General features: G+C 52.7%; 2 protein-coding genes across 4 annotated transcripts in view; one reads left to right on the forward strand and one right to left on the reverse strand.

Moving 5' to 3' along the window:
• Positions 1-225: 225 nt before the first annotated feature.
• On the reverse strand, positions 226-9,169 carry LOC125176587 (syncytin-1-like). The gene is made up of 2 exons (XM_047878280.1): positions 8,352-9,169; positions 226-2,552 (listed from the first exon to the last, which is right to left on the reverse strand). The coding sequence occupies exon 2, from the start codon at positions 1,438-1,440 to the stop codon at positions 400-402; it is 1,041 nt and encodes a 346-aa protein (XP_047734236.1). The 5' UTR covers positions 1,441-2,552; positions 8,352-9,169; the 3' UTR covers positions 226-399.
• A 225-nt stretch (positions 9,170-9,394) lies between these two features.
• Positions 9,395-14,812, forward strand: part of ARRB1 (arrestin beta 1) — a 76,466-nt gene continuing 71,048 nt past the window's right edge. For 2 of the 3 annotated variants that reach the window (XM_047877738.1, XM_047877744.1), the window contains exon 1: positions 9,395-10,051. Coding sequence is in view for 1 of the 3 variants with exons in the window: in XM_047877742.1 (XP_047733698.1) it covers positions 10,032-10,051 (20 nt within the window). In the remaining 2 variants the exon portion in view is untranslated. The remainder of the gene's footprint in view (positions 10,052-14,812) is intronic. The other variant, XM_047877742.1, reaches the window with a different exon arrangement.

Raw genomic sequence — 14,812 nt, forward strand, 5'->3', positions numbered from 1 at the left:
ACTTCTCAGCAATTGTATTTCTTATCAAAGATCTATAATAGGGGCGCCTGGGTGGCGCAGTCGGTTAAGCGTCCGACTTCAGCCAGGTCACGATCTCACGGTCCGTGAGTTCGAGCCCCGCGTCGGGCTCTGGGCTGATGGCTCAGAGCCTGGAGCCTGTTTCTGATTCTGTGTCTCCTTCTCTCTCTGCCCCTTCCCCGTTCATGCTCTGTCTCTTTCTGTCCCAAAAATAAATAAACATTGAAAAAAAATTAAAAAAAAAAAAAGATCTATAATAAGCAGAAAAGAGAACTTTAGCTTTAAACTAAGGCAGGGCAGTCATTTGGATTAAAAGCTGTTCTTTTCATTCCCCCCTGTCTCAAGTACCTGGGGACCCAATCTTGGGCCCTCCAGCGTTATTTAATTGAGCTCGCTTTTTATATCTAGGAGTTGATATTGCGGCCTAAGGACCATAACCTGAATGGCGTTTAGTCTATCTCTGATAAAGTTCATTATTTTGTTGAATGTAATAGGGCCGACGGCAAGAAGGAGGAGAAGACCTAGTAGGGGGCCTAGAAGGGGGAGAAGGTAAGGTAGAAACCCATGGAGTGCTGACCACAGTGGGTTTTCGGCCATTTCTTTCCGTCGGCGTGCGAGGTCCTCTTGGAGCTGTTTGATTTTGGTTCGAACTATTCCCGATTTTTTGGCATAAAAGCAACATTTTTCTTGCAGGGCTAAGCAAATGCCACCTTGTTCTGCGGTTAGCAGATCTAATCCCCTCCTGTTCTGTAACATTACCTCTGCCAGGGAATCTAGCTGATCTTGCAGATCTTGGATTGTCCCTGACAAGGTCTCGACATCGTTGATTAGCTGTTGGGAGAGTTGCTGATAGGAGTGTATAGAGACTCCTAATCCTGCTGTCCCTGCAGCTACAGCGCCTGTAATTCCCAGACCTGCCAGGAGGGGAATAATAGTTACAGCTCGTTTGGATCTGCCAGCTACAAAATCCAGGCTAGGAATGGGCATGGGGGTTTCTCCTGCAACCAAGTCGATATCGGGTAGCAAGGTGGCTAGGACACATATTCCGGTCCAATTATGGGGAAGGTCGGTGTAAGCTAGGTTGTTCCCGCAGACGAATACAGTAGTATTAGTACTGCATAGGGAGGAGTTGATAGTGATGTACTGGTGGCATTGGGCAAGGGACGTGATTCCTACATCTATGCTGTTGTTCTGAGAGGTAAAGTTGTTTATGAAGCAAGAAGTGTTGAACGGACTGATAAACTGAACAGGGAAAGGTGGAGGTAAGGAGGAAGGGAAGCAGTCGTCGGTTATACTAATATTAAGTATGGCGGGGATGGCGATGGGTCGGGGAGCTTGTTGGGGTAGGCACAGCCAGCAATCTTGGGCTAAAATTGGGTTAGTGGTGTTTAAGAGCGAGAGAGTGGTTTGTAGGATAGACATCGTCTGAGGGTCTAACTCCTAAGGGCTGTGCTTAGGGAGAATTAGGGGGTTGTAGTTAAGCTGTGGATACATATGTTTTGCAATTTTTTCAAGTTTCGCTTGTGTTTCTATCTGTCTGGCAGTGTCTTGGGGTCCTCCGCCATCAGACACATGTATAGGGGCTCGAGGGTTCCAGCAGACGGCTTCTCCAACTAAACCATGGCAGCCAGCTTGAAGTTGCATATTATTATCACTAACTTTTGCGGCCCTGGTACTCTGTAAGATAGCTGTAAAGTAGCTTGTGGAATTGTCTGGCCCCATACATTGTTGATAGGAGTCATAACAAGAGCTATGCATCGATTCCTGGAAAGTAGAGCAAGGGCATTTTGCTGTGGGGGCAGGGGTTTAGGTTTGTTAACACATATCCATTGCTGTTTTTGGGGTCCTGTGATGTCATAGGTCCAGGTTAAGTGAGCAATTGTGGTCCCAACAGTCTTGGGTTTGAGTATATATTTGCTGATAGTGACCACCCTTTCCTATAGAGCCGGCTATGGTTTTTAGTCTTTTACCATGTGGCAGGGTAAGGGTTTTAACTATGCCACCTCTGCAATCACAGGGCCTTCCATACAGAGCTTCATATAATTTCCGTTTGTCAACGGGGGCATTTAGTCCTCCTTTTAAGGGTCTGAAGTTTAGGGCCAGCAGAATAGAGATTAATACCCTGATCATGTTTAAGGAGAGTATGGCGCGAGATTAGGTTGGGGGGGGGGGGGCTAAGGTTGCGGGTTTGGTCTCTGGGGTCGTTTTCGACTCAGAGTTAATTTTAAAGGGTGGGTCTCACTCAGGTCAACCGTCCAGGCGGTATTGGCTTCTGGCACAAAGTCTTCTCGAATCGCAAAGGGATCAGCTGGTCGGGCGTGCGTGTAATGGATCCAGGTAGCAATCCCGTCGACTTTGAGAGCAGTGGGCGTAGTCAAGATCACAATGTAGGGTCCCTTCCACCGTGGTTGGAGGGTCTCTTGCTTGTGTCTCCGCACGTATACCCAATCTCTGGGTCAGTAGTGATGCGGCTCAGGAGGGGGCCCGTTTTCATAAATGGCTCTCAACCTGGGCCAAACTTCCTGGTGGGCGTGCTGGAGTTCCCTCAGGGAAATAAGTTTATGATCATCAAATTCAGTTAACACATTAGACTGTAGGTTGGGAATTATAGGGGGGGGCACTCCATACATGATTTCAAAGGGGGTTAATCCCAGTTTGTAAGGGGAGTTCCGCACCCTGAACAGAGCGTAGGGGAGTAAGACTACCCAGTTAGCGCCAGTCTCCATGGTCAATTTGGTTAGGGTCTCTTTTAGGGTTCTATTCATTCTTTCTACCTGTCCTGAGCTTTGGGGTCTATATGCACAATGTAGTTTCCAGTCGGCCCCAATAAACTGCGCTATCCCTTGTATTACCTTTGAAATGAATGCTGGTCCGTTGTCTGATCCTATTAGGGTAGGGAATCCGTACTTGGGCATGATGTCTTCTAACATTTTCTTTGCTACTACCTGCGCAGTCTCATGCTTGGTGGGGAAGGCCTCTGTCCATCCTGAAAAGGTATCTATAAACACTAACAAATATTTGTATCCATATTTTCCAGGCTTTACCTTGGTGAAGTCTACTTCCCAATAGGCTCCCGGCCTGGTTCCGCGGGTTCTGGAGCCAGGGTTTTTCCCATGGTTGGTGGCGTTAGTTAGTTGGCAAGCTTTACAGCTAGTAACTATCTGTTCAATTTTTGTCTTAGAGTCTTTAATGGTGATCTTAGCATGTCTTATTAAGTCTTGCATTTTTCTTGTGCCCATATGAGTGGCTTGGTGCATCTTGGATAAGACTTTATTTCCCATTTCTTCTGGGAGGATTATGCTACAGTCTGCTGCTCTTCACCATCCGTTAAGGCACTGAGTCATAGGCAATTTTTGGATCCAGTTTAGGTCTTCTTTAGTGTAGGTGGGACTTTCTGGTAAACTAGCTGAACCGGGGTCTGGTAGGGTGGTCATTAAAGCACAGTCCACCTGTAGGGCTATCTCTCGGGCTACTTGGTCAGCCAAATTATTTCCTCTGGCCACCGGTGTGACCGGTTTTTGGTGGCCTGGGCAATGTATGATGGCTAGTCGTTTAGGCAGCCAGAGTGCTTTTAAAAGAGCTAATATTTCTTCTTTGTTTTTGATGGTTTTCCCCTCTGCAGTTAACAGTCCCCTCTCTCTGTATATAGCTCCATGTATGTGGGCCGTAGCAAAAGCATATCTGCTATCGGTATACACGTTTAGTCTTTTGCCTTTTCCCAAAGTCAGTGCCTTGGTTAAGGCCACAAGTTCAGCCCGTTGGGCAGAGGTGCCAGCTGGCAAAGGCTCTGCCCAAACAGTCTCAGTTTCAGTTGTGACTGCTGCCCCCGCATACCTTTGACCCTGATGTACAAAGCTACTGCCGTCAGTGAACCAGGTAACTTCGGCATCTGTAGCGGGTGATCCTGTAAATCTTCCCGAACTCCATGAACCTGTGCCAATATCTCAGCGCAGTCATGGAGGGGGGTATCCAAGTCCAGGTCTGGTAACAGGGAGGCAGGGTTTAGTGTTCGGGGGGGAGCATAAATGATTCTGAGGGGATTTAGTAATAGTCCCTGGTAGTGAACCAGTCGGGCGTTACTTATCCATCAGTCAGGAGGTTGTTTGAGGACTCCCTCGATGGCATGAGGGGTTGTAACATGTAACTCTTGTCCCATAGTTAACTTATCAGCATCCTTTACCATTAGAGCTGTAGCAGCGATCATACGGAGGCAAGGAGGCCAGCCAGCCGCTACTGGGTCCAGTCTTTTTGAAAGATAGGCAACGGGCCTGGGCCATGGGCCAAGGAGTTGCGTCAGCACTGCTTTGGCTACCCCTTTATTTTCATCTACGAAGAGATGAAAGGGTTTGGAGACATCGGGGAGCCCTAAGGCTGGTGCCGACAACAGGGCGAGTTTAATTTGCTGGAAAGCCTGCTCAGTTTCCTCTGTCCATTCAAAGGGCACTTGTTCTCGGGTGACCAGGTAAAGACGCTTAGCTATCTTGGCGAACCGAGGTATCCACAAGCGGCAGAACCCGGCCGATCCCAGGAATTCTCTTACCTGCCTTCGCGTTGTGGGTCGGGGGATGCGGAGGACGGTTTCCTTCCGTGCATCAGTGAGTCATCGCTGGCCTTCTCTTAACAGATACCCCAAGTAGGTTACCTCGGATTTGCAAATTTGGGCTTTCTTTGCTGAAGCCCGGTACCCCAGGGCACCAAGTGTCCGGAGGAGGTTTTTGGTGCCTTGTAAGCAAGCTTCAGCAGTCTCAGCGGCGATTAAAAGATCATCAACGTACTGCAAGAGAGTTACTTTGGGGTTTTGATTCTGGTACTCACCCAGATCTTCGTGAAGTGCCTCATCGAACAAGGTGGGTGAGTTTTTAAATCCTTGGGGGAGCTGGGTCCAGGTGAGTTGCCCATTTATGCCTCTCTCAGGGTCAGACCACTTGAAGGCGAAGAGCTCTTGGCTTTTGGGGGCCAGAGGCAGATTGAAAAAATCATCTTTTAAATCAAGGACAGTATACCATTGTCTTTCTGGGCTGAGGGCACTTAGGAGGGTATAGGGGTTGGGTACTGTTGGGTGTATGTCCATGACTCGGCGGTTAACTTCTCTCAAATCTTGTACCGGACGGTAGTCCGTACTGTTAGGTTTTCGTACAGGCAGCAGGGGGGTGTTCCAGGCTGAATGGCAGGGACGCAAGATGCCTAAGTCTAGGAGGCGACGGATATGTGGCATGATGCCATTTCTGGCCTCTATTGACATCAGGTATTGTCGGACCCGAACTGGATCTGCCCCTGGTTTCAGCTCTATGAATAGAGCTGGGTGATGTTTAGCCAACCCCACACCTCCGGTTTCAGCCCATGCTTCTGGAAACTGCTGGAGCCAGGGCTCTATGTTTTGACTTTGTGAGGGTGGCCCCTGATGGAGTCGATATTCATCTTCTAATCTTAGAGTAAGTATGGTAATGGGTTGGTTGTGAGGGCCAGTCACTTGGGGGCCCCCTGGCGTAAAATGAATCTGGGCCCCCATTTTAGTGAGTAAGTCTCTTCCTAATAAGGGGCATGGGCTGTCGGGGATGACTAGGAAGGAATGGGTGACCTTTCCATTTCCTAGGTCCACAGTACTCTGGGTGGTCCAGGGATATTTTTTTATCCCGGTAGCCCCTTGGACCCAGGAAGATTTTTTAGAAATTTTTCCATGGGGTCTGATCAAGACCGAATGTTGTGCCCCTGTGTCGACTAGGAATTGAACTGGGTTTCCCTCCACTTGTAGCGTTACCCTAGGTTCGGGGAGGGGATCCGAACCCCGTCTCCCCTATTCTGCATCTTGAGTGAAGAGGGCGGGTGTGGTTTTTGGCTGCCACGGTTTTTGATCATGACGTGGCTTTTTCTTTTTAGGGCATTCTCGGGCCCAATGGCCTTTTTCTTTGCAATAGGCACATTGGTCCTTATCTAGGGGCTTTTGTTTATCCAGGGGCTTTTGGACAACAGCGGCCAGGACTTTGGTCATTTCCTTGGTGACTTTAAGTTGCCTGTCCTCTGGAGTCTCTCTATTATTATAGACACGCTGGGCAATGCGGAGTAAGTCCTGAATCTGTTTTCCCTCCAGGTCCTCTAATTTCTGGAGTTTCTTTTTAATATCAGTGGCTGCCTGATTTACAAAGGCCATTACAACAGCAGCTTGATTTTCGGGGGCCTCGGGGTTCATGGGGGTATACTGTCTGAAGGTTTCCGTTAATCTTTCTAAATAAGCAGCAGGGTTCTCTGTCTTACCTTGTATTACTGAATACACTTTTGCCAAAGTAGTGGGCTTGCGTGCAGCAGCCCGGAGACCCGCCATTAGAGTCTGGCGATAAATGCGCAGCCATCCCCTACCTTCTGCCATGTTGTAATCCCAGCTATCCTGTGGGGGTCGAGTCAAGGGAAAAGCTGCATTAATGAGATCAAGGTTAGCAGTGGGTTGGCCATCGTCTCCAGGAACCAGCTTTCTTGCTTCCAATTGAATTCTTTCTCACTCCTCGGTGGTGAACAGGATTCGGAGGAGTTGCTGACAATCATCCCAGGTGGGTTGGTGGGTAAACATAACACTGTCTAAGAGACTTATTAAATCTTTAGGGTTGTCAGAAAATCGGGCATTTTGGGTTTTCCAGTTATATAGATCACTGGTAGAGAAGGGCCAGTATTGAAGTCGGGGGTTCCCCGTATCGTCGGGAGGCCCTATTTCTCGTAAGGGTAGAGCTATGGTGGAGTCAGGAAGGTGGAGCCCTGACTCATGTGGGGCTCGCCTACGGGTACGTCCAGCTGGCCCTTGGATTTCGCCCCCACTAGGCATGGGCGCGGGTTGAGCCTCCCTATCTTCTAGTCCTCCTATGGGCTGAGCTACGGGAGGCTCTGCCGGCACGGCAGGGATAGGGGCAGCTTGCGGAATAAGAGGGGGAACCTGGTAAGGGGGAGGGTCAAGGGAAAGTAAGTCTTGGCTGTCGGGAGGACAGAGGGTGCAGTTGGAGTTGGTGGCTTGGGAGGGTTGATAGGTTTAGCCGCCAGAATGTTGCATGGCCCTGTTGTTACGAAGGAGGCCATTCAGGGAGGTGGGTTTTCTACTAGATCTTGCCATACTAAAATGTAGGGAATCTGATCCGGGGGGCCTTCTTTCCCTGATAGAAAAATCTTTGATTTTACTTTAAGGACCACAGGGAGGCAGAAGGTTCCCTCCATAGGCCAATTAACCCCAAAGGTGGGCCATTCAGAGCGGCAATAGGTGATCAACTTCCCTTTGCGAATGTCTAGGCTTAAGTTGTGTCCTCTAGCTTTTACGTCCCTGAAGTTGGCGAGAAGGAGGGAGAGAGGGGTGCTCTGTGTTTGGCCCATGTTATGATTCTGAGGAAGAGGAGAAGAGAGGGGGGGCGCGGGCAGCACGGACGTGGGGGAGGGGGCGCTGCTGGCCAGGGGGCGGGAGGGAAAGCCGCAGGGAGCTGAGGAAGGAGGAGAGAAGAACAAAGGATGGAATAATTAATTCTGATCAGCGGAGGAAACACTTAATTCCAACAAAACATCCGACCCATGAAAGAAAAACAAGAACTAACAAGAATCTTTCGTAGCGGTTCCAACTTTCTGGTGCCGTCTCGACCAGCCCAACAGAAAGGGTTATGGTTAGAACGGCGGTAATTACAAGGGCCCAGGGGTGACAATACATTTAGACTGACATAGAAGCACTCGCGTACTCGCCCGTCCGCATCCCTCGCGGGAACTTAGGTGCCTCTTAGCATGGGCGGGCAGGTATAAACCCCCTGCTTGGATCAAAATAAATTTGGACCACCTTAAGACGTATGAGGATCACTGTGGAAGTCAGGTTAGAGCCCACTCGAATCCCGTAGCTTATGCCGTGGGACTACACATAGGGGAAGTCAGGCGCGTGCCCCTGACTCCCAACAATCATTCCAGTCGATTTAACAGACAGACACACAGACACACATTACATCAAAATACGAGTAACAATTGGCATGCCTAGATGGTTTTTTTTTTTTTTTTTTTTTTTTTAGACGCCTAGAGATATTTCTTTAGCACTCTGGAAGTTCATAGAGAAAATGAAAGTACTTAGTTCGCAGGCGCGTTGGGTGTAAGCAGCCCACAGAAAAGAATCCTGATGGGCCAAAAAAGGCCCCCCGATGGACCAAGAAGGTCCCCTGATGGGCCAAGAAGGCCCCCAGATGTCAGTGGACGTCTCCAACTGACCCCGGCTGGGTGCCCTATAGCGCGTCCGCCAGGGTCACACCAGCTTCCAGACAGAACCGGTTCTCCAGGGAAGAAACACAGATCAGAGAGAAAAGGAAGAACGTTAGAGCCGGCTTACTTACCGATCGGAATCAGAAAGGACCCGTTGACCAGAAGTCTGGTGGGCTCGGGGGCAGATCTCGGTGGGACCTCCAAATGTAATCCCCGAAGTTCCGAATCCTCCCACAAAAGTCCACCAGAGTCGTAGGTCAAAGCCAAGCGGCAAGGGTCGTTTATTGCAGGTTCGAACCTGGTCCTCTGTGCACTCGTCGCTGGTAACGCAAGAGGCCACGATCAGGGTTGGTACAGTGCTTTTATGGACAGAGACAAGTAGCACAGGGGAGGTTTTAAATTATGAGGTGCCTGATTGGTTGATTTTAAAGTAAGGACATTTGTTGTTCTCTGATTGGGCGTCCTTTGTCTGTCCTTTGGCGGGAAGGCTTTGTCCATTACTTGTGGCAGGAGGAGAAAGGGGGAAGGGGGAAGGGGGTAGGGTAGGTGAGGAATGTGTTAAGCAAGCAGGTTGACAGAAGTGAGAAATGCCGGTTAGTTTATGTGCAATTACTCATTTTATCACATATCAGATTACATTTAGGTAGGTTTACAATCCATTCTATTACACAGCGGGTTACATTCAGGAAAGGTTTTACAATGCTCATAGCAAACAGCAAGCAAAATAGACTTCTCAGCAATTGTATTTCTTATCAAAGATCTATAATAAGCAGAAAAGAGAACTTTAGCTTTAAACTAAGGCAGGGCAGTCATTTGGATTAAAAGCTGTTCGTTTCACCATGAAGCTTGGTAGGGGCCTTTCCATTGTGCTAACCTGGCAAGGTCAGACTCCCAGTCCACAGCAGGCCAGCTCTAGGCTTCTTTCTTATCTCCTGTGCTCACTTCCTCTTCCTGGGCAGCCACTGCCACCACCCCTGCTGGCCTCCGGTCCCCTCCCACCCTCATCAGCTCCCCAGCGTTGACTGCTGCCTCCTCCTGCCCCCTGGGCCCCTTCTTCCGGTCCCTGTTGGGTTGTTGGGTGTTATCTCTCCAGAAGGGCGGGGAGTTGGGGTGGGGGAGGGTGGAGCATAGCGCTAAGGTTGTTCCAGGCACCCGGGGTCTCCGACAGGCCCCCACCCCCACCCTACCAGGGGCGCCGCAGGGAGGGAGCTCGGCCTTGGGGTGGGCCGACCTTGGGCTTCCACCTTCCCGCACACACAAAGGCTGCCCCCGGCGTGCACGGGGGAGCGCTCCTGCACATAGACACAACTGCACAAAGACGTGCACACCGTTCCATCACACAAACACACTCCCTAATCGGCCGGCGCACACGGTCGTGCACACGCACCGGCACACTAGCGTGTCTACACGCGCACGTATAGACACCCCAGCGTGCGCCCTCACGTACACCACACACACACACACACACACACACACACACACACACACACAGCTGGGCGCACGGCCGTGCGGACCCCCAATGCCGACCTCGGGGCCCTGACGCGCCAGCCGCCCTGCCCTGGCGCGCGACGCAGGCACACGCAGACACACGCGCAGGCACACGCACCCTCCCGCACTGTTCCACGCCCCTGGCCGCGGCCCGGGCGCTGTGCGGCGCGGCGGGCGGGCCCGGGGCGGGGGCGGCGGCGGCCGGGAGAGCGGAGGAGGCGGAGCAGGGAGCCGGGAGCCGGCTGGCCCGCGCTCCTCCTGCCGGCCGGGGATTTTCCAGCCTGGGCGCTGTCGCCTCGGACCTCCTGCAGCCGCGGCGGACCATGGGCGACAAAGGGACGCGGTGAGTGCGGGCGGCGGCCCGGCCCGGTGCGCGTGGGGGGCGACCTGGGCGAGGGCACGGGCGGGGGTTCCTGTGGGTCACCCCGGGGAGCGCTGACGCCTGGCCCCGCGGCAGGCAGCTCTCCCGTGCCCGAGGTCTCCTGTGCGGTCGCTGGCGGGGCGGTGGGGCGGTGGGGCGGTGGGGCCGTGGGGCCGTGGGGCCGTGGAGCCGTGGGCGGGGGTACCGAGAGACGAGGACCCGGGGCCACCCTATCTGGCTCGCGGCTTCTCACCACGGACACACACTCACACACACTCACTCGCTGCCGAACCCAGCAGTGGCCAGCAGACGCAGAGACACAAGGGGGCAGGTTGGCACACAATGGCACACGCGCTCACATGGACACACGGACACACTCATCCGCGGGCACACTCACGCAGGCACACACACTGACATTCATTGCCACACACCGATCGCGTACAGTGACACACTGTCACGCTCACTGGTACCCACTTGTGAACACATTCTTACTGACAGTCAGGTTGGCACATACAGGTCACGCTCCAACACATATCAGTTCTACGCCTTCATCCTGGCACACGCATGTTGGCCTACACTGATACACGCATACACTGTCCCTTGCACTCACTGTAATGAACACTCTCACTGAGGCGCACCCTCACGGACACGGACACTTGTGCTGGCACATGTCTCCCCAACACAGTGTTTGCAAGACCACCCCAGCACCGACCCTCACAGAGACGTCAGGCTAATGCCTCCACAGACTGGTACCCCCGGGTCACAAGCCAGCAGGCCCTGGGGCTGCTGACACACACACTCCAGTCCCCACGTGGCAAGAAGTGGCACACACACATCACACGGGGTGGCAGGCCCCCCGGAGCCTGGGAAAAATGCATCCTGTCCACTCTGTTTCCTTTCCCTCTGACCTCTGGAGGCCTGGGGTGGCTGGCCAGGATCTCTTTCAGGCTGGGGTGGGAAGAGAGGTTCCTATCTTTGTAGGAGCTTGCCCTGGCTCAGAAAGGGAGAGGCTTTGCCTCTGAAATGGAAAGCTGGGACCAAAAGGGGGAGGAGGCTGGGGTAGGGCAGCCCCTGGAGGCAGCCCCTGTAGACTAAGACCAGCCCTGATCAGGCACCCAGGTTTGTCACCCCATCTATATCCCTTCACTCTGTCCACTCCCTTAAGTGCCAGTAGAAGCTTCTCCCTCATCTCCCCCCCCCTTACCCCTCTTACACCCCCCTTTTTCATCTTTTTCTTTCTTTACCTTCTATCCTTGTACCCCACTTCTCCCTCTTCTCTTCCCTCTCTCCGCCCTCCCGGTCTCCTTGCCTTCAATAATCATTTATTGAGTGTCTGCCGTATACTAGGCATAGTGCGGGGATCAAAGATGTGCACGACCTATTCCTACCCCAAAGGAGCAAATAGACTAGGAAGAAATGACCCCAGTGGTCATCACATTTTGTTACCGCGACCAAGCAATTTCACACTGACTGTCATCTGGCCCTCTTTCTCGACGGCATGAGAAAGATCCTCCAGGGATTATTTCCATGTTTCAGAAGAAGAAACTGAGGCTTGGAAGTAATTTAGAAACTGCTTCCTAGCCATCCTCCTGACGGCTCTTCAAAGAGGTTAATTTTCTTCTTCCTGTTTTCCAGAAGAGGAACCAGAGTGTTAGAGGTTACCTGACTTGCTTAAGGCCGAGGTACCGGAAGCAGGGCAGAGGCTGGAGTCTACTTGGTCCATTTCTCTGTGGCCTGCCCTTGGGCCTTGCCAAGCCCTTCATGGGGTAAAGGCCAGAGTGGGGTGCCCTGCTGTATGTGTGGAGGCCCAGGCTGCTGGGGGAGGCTGCAGGAGATAGAGAGGTGTCTGCATTCACCTTGATGACTAGTCCTCATTGCAGCTGGCTGGCCGGCACTGTGGCCCAGGTCTCTGTCCTCGGCAGGAGGACGTGTGCCTCTGTCTTCTGTGTCCACGTCCCCCAAAGCCAAGATCTTCCTCACCATTGAGGTTAGACTTTTCTCCCCGTGAGGGTTAGCAGCCCTGGGTCTTCTCCTTTATTCCTTGTATGCTGCTTCGCCATCAGGGTGACTCAGCCCCTCTTGGGCCCTGGTTTGCCTCTCTGTGATTAGAGGAGGAGTGTCATTGCTCCCCTGCTGGCGTAGGTTGTCAGCGGGATGGGGACACCAGGAGCAGCCAGGTACCTGTTGGAGACCTTATCTTTGGGGTCAGGACCTTTTCCATGACTCCCTCTGCTTGCCTCTAACTCATTGGGGGGACCTCGGGCAATTATCTTCATCCTTCTGGACCTTAGTTTTCCTATCTGTAAATTGGAGCTGTCAACACTCAAAAAAATGTCAAGGCTCTTTTGAGTTTATGGAATTTGCTGGGCAGGGGAAGAGGTGCTGCCTGAAGCCTGGAGTCCAGGCTTGGCTAAACTCCACTCAGTGAATGGTGGCCCTGCTCCCTCCACCCCCTCCTCCCTCTCCCCCTCTCCCCAGTAGCCCCAGGAAGCCTCCCTCCCGCTTTCAGACAGGTTTCTTGAGTCATTTGGAAGAGAAGGGCAAACTCAGTAATGGGCTGTGCCTTGCCTTGTTCCATAGGCCGTGGGCTTTTACTTTGTCTCCGACCTAGAAGAAGAAATTGCAAATACCCAGGACTGTATCTAGATCAGGAGTCATGGCATCTGTCTCTGTATCTGGGCTCACTCCCCATATGAAAGTGACAAAATTAGTCAGAAACTGTCACTGCCCCCTAGGAACTCCCAGGGTCAAGGAGACTCTCATCTGCCTGGATGGGATTAGATACAAGGCAGATGTATGATGACTGCTCCAACAAGGTGCTCTGGGAGCAATCATACATCCATTCAACAAGTGTTGACTGAGTGTCAGGGGCTGGGGCTTCAGACAGAAATGGCCCCACTCTGTCCCCAAGGGACATAGAGCAGAGCAGGTGATTATAATGCAGGGTGACATGTGCTGTGGCAGGCCTAAGGAGGAGTCCCCACGCCAGTCCCAGCAGGGGGCATGGTGAGGGAAGCTTTCCCAGGAACCAGGTGGCTTTGGAGCTACTGAACTTCACCTGGAAGGCCGAGGAGGCCCAGGTGGTGGCACTGGGGATGTCATTCTGGCTGAGGGCAGAATGTGCGAAGCCTGGGAGGCATGAAGCAACGTGTACAGCCTGCGGGTTGGGCTGGCGATGATGGGTGAGCCTTAGAGATAAACACTGACTAGTCAGCCACAGCCTTGAATGTCAAGCTAAGAGAGAGGATTTTCTCCTGAAGAGCGTGGTGATTCAGAGGGGGTTGTGAGGGGAGGGATGGGAGCAGATTTCCCTTCCAGAGGGACGTGGCAGGGGGTGGATGGCAGAAACAGGGAAACCCGTGAGGGCTGAGGAGGAGCCTGGAAGAGGGAGGGATCTGAGCTAAGGTTGTGGAGAGGAAGCAGTTGAGAAATATGAATAAGGAGGTAGTGTCCATTAGCCTGACTGTTTGGGTGTCTGATATGTCAGGAGACCTACATGCACGGTCTCATTTGGATCTCCCAGGGTTCCTGCTGCTGTAGGGACTGTTATTCCCTTTCACAGATGAGGAAAGAGACTAGGATGGATTAAGTAATCTGTCCCTTGCCATGCAGCCGACAAGCTTCTGAACCCAGCCCTGTCTGTTCGCAGAGCCCTCTGCTGCACCGTGCTTTCACGCAGGGGGAGAGGGCTTGTCTGGCCCACAGTTGGCCTCCCCGCCTCCCCGGCAGCTCCATTCTCAAGTCGTGCATCCCTTCTGGTTCTTGCTGTTTCTCCTAACTCAACTGGCAACAGGATCAATCAGAGTTGGGCAACAGGTGGGACTTCCTGAGCCACAATGCGATGGAATGGAATTCTCTTTCCTACAGATGTTTATGAAGGTTTCTTCGCTGGAAGGGGAGGAGGGTGGGTGTGATGGGGACACGTAATCACCAGCTCTCTGAACCTTGGCTGTCATCTCTCTTGGCGGTTAAGCTCTGTGTGACCTATCTTGGCTGGAAGATGGGGAAGTCCTATGGCTTTGGCCAGGGATGCTTCTGGGGCTGCTGGGAGTGGGAGGGTTGAGCCTGACTTACCATCTCTGGGCCCTGATTCTAGGCTGGCTTCTGGGCTTCTCCATGGCTCTCCTCCGTCCAAGTTTGGGCATCCTTGCCTGAGGCTGAAGCTTTCCATTGCCATTGGTTCAGGGGGCTTATTACCCCTGGGGGCTGTGACAGTGGAAAAACAGCAGGGGTGAGGGGGTGGGGGGTGGGGGGGAGTCAACACAACCCAAATGGCCCCCTGGCCTCAGCCAAGCCATCTTCTGCTGCTTTCGCAGTGACCTTGCTGGGCCATCTATCACTCTGAGACCTGCAGGGAGGGGGCAGCTTGGCAGGGAGCCAGACTGGAAGTTGAGGAAGACACCTTCTGCATGGATGGGCCAGGCTCCTGGGGTAGGGATGGAGGAGGGAGCTGGGGATTTGAAAGTCTTGGGTTTAGAAGTGGTGCAGGGAAGACATATGGTGTGTGAAGAGAGGAGAATTAGGGATAGCTGGGGCCTTGGAGAGCACTGATGTCTGAGGGGGGAGAGGGGACGGACCTTGGGAGAGACTCGTGGGAATTGGCTAGAAGGCAGTGGCTGGTGACTTGGGGACAGGGCTTTGGATGGGGTGAGGGCAAAGCTGGGCCACCGGGGCACAGGGGCAGAGCAGAAGGGAGGACTCTGCTATTCCTCATGCTTGGAGCTGGGGTGGGCCTCTTGGAGG

This window comes from Prionailurus viverrinus, chromosome D1, assembly GCF_022837055.1.
Source record: "Prionailurus viverrinus isolate Anna chromosome D1, UM_Priviv_1.0, whole genome shotgun sequence".
NCBI lineage: Eukaryota > Metazoa > Chordata > Mammalia > Carnivora > Felidae > Prionailurus > Prionailurus viverrinus.